Source organism: Coptis chinensis, chromosome 5 (genome assembly GCF_015680905.1).
Source record: "Coptis chinensis isolate HL-2020 chromosome 5, ASM1568090v1, whole genome shotgun sequence".
In the NCBI taxonomy this organism is placed as follows: Eukaryota; Viridiplantae; Streptophyta; class Magnoliopsida; order Ranunculales; family Ranunculaceae; genus Coptis; species Coptis chinensis.
In genome coordinates this window covers 8,750,444-8,761,075 of record NC_141460.1, presented here as the reverse complement: position 1 = coordinate 8,761,075, position 10,632 = coordinate 8,750,444, and the positions used below count along the sequence as shown (strand labels likewise).

Here is a 10,632-nt window from a genome sequence, read left to right as displayed (position 1 = left end):
TTTTCATGAAAGAGATCTTCTTCTAACATCATTCTGAGCATGGCCTTCCATTAGCTATTAGTATCAGGCACAGAACGTTAAATATTGCAAGGTATTGGCAATGCAGAATAGTTGTTGGTTACAAATCGATCAATTTTTGGAACAGTAAGTATCAGGGCAGCTGAGGCAGTAACTAATTTGTAAATAAAAAACGGAAACAAATGTACCTAAAATGTAATCAGCTAAAAGATTGCAAAAAAGACGTTTCAGACAATATAATCAGCAAAAAATAAGATTCCTAAACAGAAACAAGCAATATGAACAAAGTTTTACATAGGGAGACACCATATAATCCTACATTGCTCTAGGCCGTAATAAACCTGTACACTTCATGAACCAAGTTAGGTTGGCATTGTGTGTATAATAAATACACTGAACAATTATAAGGATGATATTATACAAATGGACCAATAGAATTGGTCAAAAAGAAAGAGATGCAAGGTTCAATAACTATAGTCAAAATGAACATCTAAGCCACAAACACTTAGCCGCCGAAAATCTCAGAAACCGATTGCTTACCTCTGATCCTCCGGTCCATTGAACGTCCAAATGACGATGGTTTGAACGCACGGATAAATGTCTGTGATGAGGTCATGCGTGACTCTGCTTTGTTAGTTTTTCTCCTAGCAGCTCCTTCAACTGCTTTGGGATTTCTCAAGGAACTTGAATGTGATACATTCGATGATTTTGGTTCAAAAATCGACGAGGTAAAAGATATGTCCGGTGCAGCAAATGAAGCGGGGCCATTTTGTGATGTATCTAATGGAAATGCAACTGCTCCATCCTGATGGGGAGGCGGGAACTTCTCGCTCTTGCTCTTTGCATTTCCTTGAGTGAGTAATCTCCAACGCTGGTAATCAACCAAAAAGGAAGAAATGAAAACAATGTCCAGGTTATAAATTCGGGTCAAAAATAGGAAACACAACAATGAAGATGTTACGAGTCTATTCAAGTGGAGTAGGTAATTATGTTTTAGTAATTCACATTGACACGGATACAGAGTGTTTGACACGGCGACCAATGCAAAGTAGGACATAGGGTCACAGCCAATTAAAAAGAAAACGTTTACTTCTCTTCAGTTACACAACTAATTCTTAGGCTCAAGACCTTGCAAAGCGCCTCGCAAATAAAAAACTATGAAAGTGTATCATGGAGTTGTAACTATGCTAATAGATTATTTTCTTAGTCCATTCGGATATAGAATCGGGTATATAAGAAACCGTAGTTTAACATCATATGTGCAACATGTCCATGTGTTAGACATGAGTGTCTGCGTGTCTATGTGTCCAAAACAGATTTTTTTAAGAATATGAAGTGTATGTGTTACTTAGAAGCTATATATGCAACTCTTGACAGACCAGCGCAGAATCTTAGTAATCTCTTGCACAAAATGTTCTCTAGCCCAAAAGTTGATGCATTGACCAAAAGTCTATTTCGTAAAACTAATCCATTAAGAGACAAGCTTTGAAGATAAGAGATATGATAGTCCTGGAAAGGATGACAAAATAACATATACTTATATACATCACCAATTGCATTCATTGGAGGTTCAACCTTCGTTATCTCTTTTTCATTTTCTTTTTTCAATTTTCTTCTTTTCATGACCTTGACAAATATGAAAGTATGAGAGAAGAATCACTTGTGAGAAAGATTGATTAGAGCAACCAAGATGGGATTTGAAAAGCAAATATTTCTACGCAAACTAAAACCAATACATATGCAGGGCTCATCTCACATACATCTAAGTTTACTTGGAGTTCAGCATTTGCTTCTGGAGCTGGAACAGCATGATCAGTACGATCACGAGGTCGGACTCTCTTTGCACCATCTCCAACATTAACTTTCCCACCCAAACCTCTTTGTCTGTGGAGTAAAAAAGCAAATCTGTAACTAAGTGTCATAGGCATTTGAGAACAGGTAAAGACAGGCCAGTTGAACGCATACTACAATACCCACCTTTTAGCCTCTTCATCCCTCAATTTCACATCCATCTCTTTGCTTGGAGGATATCTGGGTAAGTTTGAAGGTTCACAAGCGTAAGGTTTCGTGGTGAAGAACTGCACCCAGAAAGCCACATTCAAATTGTAATGTTTAATTTTCTATTCACAAAATTCATATTGTTCAAGAGCTAGATTATTTCTTAAATTCCATATAAATGCGTCATTCCAAATGCAGCTATGTAAGATTGTGGCAGTTTAAAGGATCAAAACCAACAAAAAGGTCCAATCAAACTCCAAATTCTAAACAACCAAAACGGGCTACTACTACAGATCGACTGAAAGGAAAAAGTAACAATATACATAAAATAGAAGGCTACTAATGACCGAATAGCTTAAAATATCGTTTTGTTCAACACTTATTTTTCGAATTGGCAGGTATCTTGATAGATCCTTCATGGAATATAAGTGATTCCAATTTGTAATAGAACATCATAAATCTCTCTATTTAATAGAATAGTAAAAAGAAACGTCATTATTAAGACAACTGAAGAAGATGGACATCCAATTTAAAATCAATTGGTGACAAGTAGAGAGGCCCAAGAACTTATATATTTCAATGCAAGGCTTAGCAAATCCCATGTGGGACTAAACATCTCTCAACACACCCCCTCACATGTGGGCGTTACTTGAGCCTAACACATGGACCTACACATTAGGTAGCATGGGGAGGAAACAGGCCATTTGGGCCAACAACAATAACCCGCTCTGATACCATGACGAAGACAGACATTAACCTTGGGGGGTAGCACAACTGGTCCGGCCTTGGGTTTGCTCCCTATTGGTCACTAGTTCGATTCCCCTTAAGGCCAATACCCAATCGAATTTCCAACCAGAGCCCCGGGATTAGTCGAGGTTCGCATAAGCTGGCCTGAACACTTAGTTAGCAAAAAAAAAAAAAAAATGGACATCAACTTAAAACCAATTGGTGACAAGTGGAAAGGCCCAAGAACTTATATATTTCAATGCAAGGCTTAACATATCCCAAACTAAACATCTCTCAACACCAACAAACTAGAAAAGAAAAAAAGAAGAAAAAATAAATAAACACCACATGTCCAAGAACAAAAGATTGCATCTAACAACAAAAAGCTCAAACAGATAAGCATTAAACTCCTTATCAACCTTAAACCACCAAAATAAAAGAGATTTAATAAAGATATATCCTCCTTAGTCGCTTCAATTCCTTTAAAGGGACTCTAATTACCTTTGGAGAGTAGGGTATTAGTGGCAAATTGTTATTGTTTTTATATCAAGATCCTACAGCTATTACAGCGAAGCTAATTCAAGCATTCTATATTGTATGCTCCTAATCAAATTCTCACATAAATGAGGTAGTATCCCACTACAAGGAAAGAATTGAAACAAGAGAAATACAAGGAGAAAGCAGCCACTGGAAAGAGAATCAATAAATTAGGAACTTCAATCATGCTTGGTCGAGCAAGGAATTCCATCTAAATATTAAATCCTCCAAAGGTATCTGTCAACTCCCAAAACTTCTACCAAATGTCTACCATGGGCGCTGCAAATCTAAGTCTCCTATTTCTCTCCACCCCAACATGATAACAAAAGGTAGAATGCTCCACATCGACCAACAAATTTTACACTAGCCAAGGAACAACCCAATACAACCCAGATTGACTAATAAAGTGACTCCTAATCTCCCATGGGAAAGGATGATAGATGCGAGTGTGACTCATTAACACTCCAGTCTCCATCAGCCATACACCAAGGGAAGTAATTAACAATTATTTTGTTTCTCCTATTTAGGTTATCAACAGTAACGATCTTGTTATGAGATGCACACCACATGAAGGAGACATGACAAATTATTTTTGCTGACCAGATATAATTCCTAGGAAAAATAGGAACAGTGCTAACTCAACGGTTAATAGGAAGATGAGAAACCATGGAGAAATAAAATGATTTGGCTGAAATCTCTCATTCATCCCTACATCACAGAGCCGAAGATTTCTTTTTGGTCTCACAGCAAAAATCATCTCCAATCTCAACAAGAGGGCAGCAAAATCGCAATGTACTAATCTGTCATGGGGCCACAAATGCCCAAGTCCCAACCAAGATTACCATTATTTAGGCGTATAAATTCGCAAATAAAGCGATATTTGAAAATTGGCAGTCTCTGAAAAATCTAAAAATAACAGTCACTCACCAATTTAACATTCCAAAATATAAACATCTCTAGATCAAATCTGATCTCTCTCTCAAACTCCTTGAGACATCTCTGGATACCCCTCCACACACCACAGTACCCCACCCATAAGTACCCGAACTATGACCATGAACCAAGGTTAGTCCTACTCTCTAAAGCATGGACACGGCTAAAATTACATTGTTAGTGTTGGACACGCGTCGGATGCGGACGCGGCGACAGACACCTACTAATTTTAGGTTTGCCCACTAGCCTCCATTAACCTATCACCTTATCACGCTTCTCCCCATAATTTAGAACCATCTGCCCATTAAGGCCAGTAAGGCCAAAAATAGGGGATGAAGATCAGGTTGAACATAATTGCATATTCCAAAACACCGCACTTATACATTTAAAAATAGGGCTAGACATACCACACACAGCTATGGTCAAATTAGGGATGCCCCCTCGAAACTATTAGAACTAGAGATGCCCGCCCAAATCCTATATCCAACGGCTACGACATGAATTTTTTCTTTCACTTGAAGTACTTCACCATTGGATATTGGATTTGGGGGGTACACGTCTAATTCTGATGGTTTTGAGGGGGCATCCCTAATTTCACCATAGTTGAGAGGGGCATGTCTAAAAAGTAAAAAGCCCTTAAAAACTGTAGGCAAGAAACAAGCTGTGAAGCAAATCACGTCAAACTATCAAGGCAATAAAAACAGGGAACACCAAAGGCGGAAAAAATGCATAATAAAATAAGTAATATTCTTATGAAGGACCAGATAGAGAACAATTCATGCATGTTTGGAATGTTCAAGTACAAGCAAGGGCTACTGAAATAAGACTGTGTATGGCAGAAACCAGAACAAGATTGGCATGTTTTGAATACAGATGGGACACTTAATGGTGACTCAAAGGAATGGGCAGCAGCAATTAGAGATCATGAGGGTCAGGTCATAGTCGCAGCTAAAGCAAAATCAACATATAACTCAATTGTCTTGATTGAGTTACAAGTAGTGCATCAAGGGATGAAGCTATCTTTGAGACATCGAGTGAGAAGACTACATGTGCAAACAGATTCTAGCAATGTTGTTTCCATCATTAGAAATGTGGGGCAGCATCCGTGGCAGGGTAATAAGATGATGGAGGAGATCAGGAAGATGATTACTGAATTGCAGCAGTTCTCTATTACACATGTAACATGTTTATAGGGAAAATAATAGACTAGCAGATGCTCTAGCTTCTAATGTACCAAATGTTTGTTTAGTAAAGATCATCCCTAGTTCCTTTGCAGAGGGCATTAAGAAAATTGTATTTGAGGATGCAATAGGAAAAGTCTATGTCAGAATGTAATCACTCTTATTATTAATGAAAAGGGATAGAGGACCTCTATAATAACCTCGCTTGCTGATATATATGTAGGGGAGGGATCAATATAATAAACCATGCCCCACAAGTTCACCCACAAGACAAACTAGAACCTAATTTTTTATGGATATGTCCAACAAACCATGAAGATCACCTCCACAAAATTTCATCTTATTTTATAGTGTTTAACAATGTCAAAAGATGATTGCAAAATCGAAAAATCTGGACAGTTAAAAAAAATTCAAAGTCAGCAACATTTTTTAACTTGGTTGGAGGTTTCCAAATAAGCCAAATTTTGGTGGAGCAGCTATCCATAGTTAGTAGATCATATCCACAAAATATTAACTTTTAACTCGTCTTGTAAAGGGGTACACGAGAACTCACTTCACTTTTGAGAGCAGAAGTGGCAGTGCCTCTTTCATCGGGGTCAATTGCTAGAAGAGTTTCAATCAGGAAAAGCGAAGATGAGGGGAAATCTTTAAACGTTTCTTTAATGCAGCGCTTGTACGGCTGCTGTGGCTTAAAAATAGTAGCATGCGGCAACTTTGACTTTTTCCAATATATCTCAGATGGTGATCCACATAACTTGAATATCTTGTGCAGCTGTTCCACCTAACAGAAAATTGATTAAATAATCAGTAAAGCAAATACCAATGATATGAAGATGAAACTGAAATGAAAAAAGTCACTTTCATATGTTATTATATAGCTAGAAATACAAATTCAAAGACTGAGGTCTCGAATATAGTCAGAGTTGAGATTTGTGCACAGACACACTATTAAAACACACAATTAGCATGACTAAGTTAAGTGTCTCACAGATCCTATAATTTTGAAATGTATAAATTAGTATTTTGAAATCATCCAGCCAACAATGGTATATGCATCTCCAGCTGCAACTGCAGAATGGTAGCTCAACAAATCATGACTGCCTAACCAACAAATATGGACTGGGGTCCAAAGCCTAATGAAATAGAATGGTATCAGAGTAATCCATTTCTTTGTCTTAGACAGAAAATGTAAGTAGTGACCAAGGCACCACAAGTAAGGTCACTTCCTTTAATACCAATTAAACAGGTAGTCAATCCTTCAACCGGACAAGTGCGTTTTTAATATTTTTGTATCTCCACAAATTTGCTTGTATTTAAGAAAGGGCTACAGTATACAAACAAAGTGATTCATAGTGTCGGATCTGAAGCAATTGACTTCATGGACGCTTAAGAGTACCTCAACAAGTAGGAATTGGAAAACTAAAAGGTTGTAGATTTGCAGTACCTCCGTCCGTCCTGGCATTAAGGGCTTCCCAGCAAGCAACTCACCCAAAATGCATCCAGCACTCCAGAGGTCAACGCCAACATCATAAAAAGTGGCGCCCAATAGGAGCTCAGGGGGGCGGTACCATAGGGTGACAACTCTACTAGTCATGGGATGCCTCTGGTCAGGATCATAAAAGGAAGCCAATCCAAAGTCAGCTATTTTAAGTACTCCTTCATTGTCAATAAGAAGATTTGAACCCTTGATGTCACGATGCAGAACACCTCGGCTGTGACAATGCTCAAGCCCTGAAAGTAACTGCTTCATATAACACTTGACCTGAAACAGAGAAAGGAAGACCAACATTCATTCCCATTTCAAGAAAAAGGATGATGTCTTGAAATTTATATGAAAGGTGTCATATATAGACTTTTAGAAGATACCAAGGCAACTTGCAAATTAAAAGCTATGGCATCCTGAGATAAGGACAGTACAACAGTTTCACTCTCCACCACATGTAGATCATCTCTCTACTCCACAGGCATGTGAGTCACTTTTTAGTTCCCTTTCCTATAATAATTTTGGCAACCCTTTTGCTTTTCTTTAAGCGTACTTACGTTTGAACGTTATTGCATTGAATGAGAGATTGAACCCCCCAAAACAAAGTTTTATAATAATATGTTTTCAATTAAACCCTCTCTACCTTTACCACTCAACAAAGTTTTATTCAGCCCCATATGGTTTCGTTTTGCTGCGATTTATACAGCTAAAATTTTATGAAAGGGAGGGTGTTACCTACTTTGTGAAAAAGTGAAATTTCAACAAGACATTTGTGTTGAAACATTTAGGGTTAACCCACTCTACCTTTACCATTTAGGGAGTTGATAAGGTCATGTGAAGAAAGATTTGATTATTGATCCTATTTGGATTCTTATTAGCATCAAATGGATTAGACATATAAAACTTTTGGTCTCTGCCACACATCTAATTGTCGTGGAGACCATAGACAATTACACCAAGAAGTCTGTAGGGAGTTGTCACCAATCCATTTGAAGGTAGAATCGTTCTCACCTAGAGAAGTACCCTTTTTCTCGTTGAAACCAACATAGGAACAAAGACCTAGAGGGCTACTTGTGAGAACCCCAAACAACTCTAACCAGGCATAAAGAAGTCACACCATCACCAAGAAAGTCAAACTAATTAAGCAAACCAAGAATATGAAAAATATCAACACCTTCTTCTAAAAGACCAGACAATGGCACAATCCAAATCATGGAACCTATTAAAGTCGTAAATGTCCCAAATCAGCTAACAAAGAACATTATCAGCAATTCATGGAAGACATAAACTCCCCATAATACTGTTCTTAGCACGAAAATGGTGGTGCAGAAATCTAGTTTTGGAGTCACAATAACCACTGCAAAAACCGTTATAAGGCTTGGAATCTTCACTTCAGAAGGCTTGGAAATGGACCAACTACCTCTGGGTGACCTGCTTGAAATTCCCACATTGGTGATCACCTTTTTCGTTCGACTGAAGGAAGTCATTTCTTGCCAAAAATCTAAGTATCCGCAAATGGATATTGCACCCCCACTAAATAGAGATCCCCTCCACCCAACAGAAATCCAACCACCAGGTCACTTGTCTTGCTCCCCACTCTTTTTTGTTGTCCATCTAGTTTCAGATAATTGTTACATCCCAGAGGTAAAAACATCTATGTCGAACTAGACTCAGTGTGGTAGGTGAGTGTACGAAATGAATTAAAAATATGTGTAAATGAGTATTCGTATCATCATATACTTATGAAATTTATGGATAACATATTCCAAATTCGAAATAAAGTGTGTTTGCCTTTCTACTGATAAATAATTGCCTCACCACTGAGAACTGGTAAATAGCCTTTGCATTTTAATATACTACAGAAGTCAAATCAAAAAAGTAAATCAAGTAGTCCGAAAACGAAAACAAAATGTTAACACTCAATGGAGCAAGAAAATACCTGCGCCTCAGTAAATTTGATCCCAGAAGAAGCAACAAGTCCAGCAAGATCATGTTCCATATATTCAAAAACCAAGTAAAGACTAGACGACATTCTAGAAGTAACAAGACCTTCCAATTTAACAACATTCGGATGATCAAGTCTTCTCAACACAAGTATCTCTCTAGCCATAAACTTAACACTCTCTGGTTCTAAATTATCAAACCTCACTTTCTTCAAAGCCACAATCTTTCCACTTATTAGATCTCTTGCTTTATACACATTGCTATATGTCCCTTGCCCAATCTATATAAAAACAAAATATTAGATCTTTAACACTAGGGAGTTTAACTGTTTAAGCATTATTATCACATACCTTGGATAGTTTCTCAAACGTGTCAGCACGTCGAGGTATCCAACCTTGTATAGCTTCACCTGCCACAGCAGATAACCAAGGTGGCCAACCTTGTTGTTGAGTTTTAATAAAAGAGTGATGACTACTGCTTAATAAGTTTACTTTTGGTTTTTGAGTAAGTGTCTTTTTTTTCTCTCTTTGTTTCTCTACTACTGGGCCTGGTTCTTCTTCTTCTTCTTCTTTGATGTTTTCAAGGTTTGTAACCGGTTCTTGTTTCTTTGGGCCATCACCAGCTGCTCTCTTGCCTAGAATGCAACCCATTCTTTTTGTTTTTTTAGAAAGTGTTTAAGTGGTTATCCGGTTGCCACCATGTTGGAAGAAGGAGAGTGGCTAGCATTGAGTTGAGTTTTGAGTGAGTGTCTCTGAGTAGTGAGAAGTGAGAGAAGGTAGTTTGCCGTTTCAGTAGTCTTTCTTGATCAATCATTTTCTGTCTGCTCCTTTCGATATTAAATTCAACCAACTATTTTGCCTCAATTACCAAACTGCCATTGCAGAGAAGTTGCAAAATCACATACGTCTATATCAAAAAACATGGGATTTTGGATTTTTCAAATTTTGGTAAATATCTTCCCAATTTATCGGTTGTTAATCTGCTCTAGTATTTAACAAGAAGCACAACAATATCATACAGCATTACAGCATGAATGATTGTGCTATTCAGGTATGATTCGTTCAACAATGAAGACAGTATAGCCCCCAAGGCAAGTATGTGCACTACGCAGTGATATTTTTTCAAGTTTTTAAATCTGATCGCTCTAAAATCTCTCGGCTAATATGAATAATTCAGTAAAGTGAGAGAGTTTTTTTATAAATTATTGAAAAATAAAAGAACTGATTAAAATAATTAAGAGAGGTGGTTCTAAAATCTTTAAATAGAGAAATTAAAAATATAATGTAGAAGTGTACAAAAATGGGAATTCAACAATTATTCCACTATATTCGGAGTGTATTCGGAAATTTTTTACTATTAAATTGAAATTTCAAATTTCTCAAAAACCGATATATTTTCTGGAATTTTGAAAATTCTGTCGAAATCACAAATTATGAATATATGTAGTAAGACCAGTGTTCATTATTCCAAACGGAATATTGAAATTCTGTCCATTATTTTGGTTTTTCAAAAAACACAGGAAAAAACAGTATAGAATTGAAATATTAATAATTCCAAAATTAATTGAAATTCCAAATATAACCTGGGTCGAAATATTATGAATTTTGGTTTTTGAATTTATCGGAATTCCGATAATTCCGAATTTCCCAACTATGAGTAAGACAATGAGAATTATTGTTGCAGGTAAAACTGTAGAACTGTGGTGTTAACATATGTAGTAACAGTTCGTTAATTAACTTTGTTGTGCGAGAGAATCTAACTTTAAGTTCGTTGTACGACGTGTTGAGTCCACACGCATGTCTCCTTTGTTTG

At 37.1% G+C, this 10,632-nt stretch overlaps 1 protein-coding gene across 1 annotated transcript; it reads right to left on the bottom strand.

Moving 5' to 3' along the window:
- Window positions 1-255: 255 nt before the first annotated feature.
- Window positions 256-9,631, bottom strand: LOC147496534 (Protein kinase superfamily protein). The gene is made up of 7 exons (XM_086559530.1): window positions 9,171-9,631; window positions 8,816-9,100; window positions 6,838-7,155; window positions 5,947-6,174; window positions 1,996-2,096; window positions 1,779-1,902; window positions 256-889 (listed from the first exon to the last, which is right to left on the bottom strand). The coding sequence occupies exons 1-7, from the start codon at window positions 9,468-9,470 to the stop codon at window positions 524-526; spliced, it is 1,722 nt and encodes a 573-aa protein (XP_086415656.1). The 5' UTR covers window positions 9,471-9,631; the 3' UTR covers window positions 256-523.
- Between the last annotated feature and the right edge of the window lie 1,001 nt (window positions 9,632-10,632).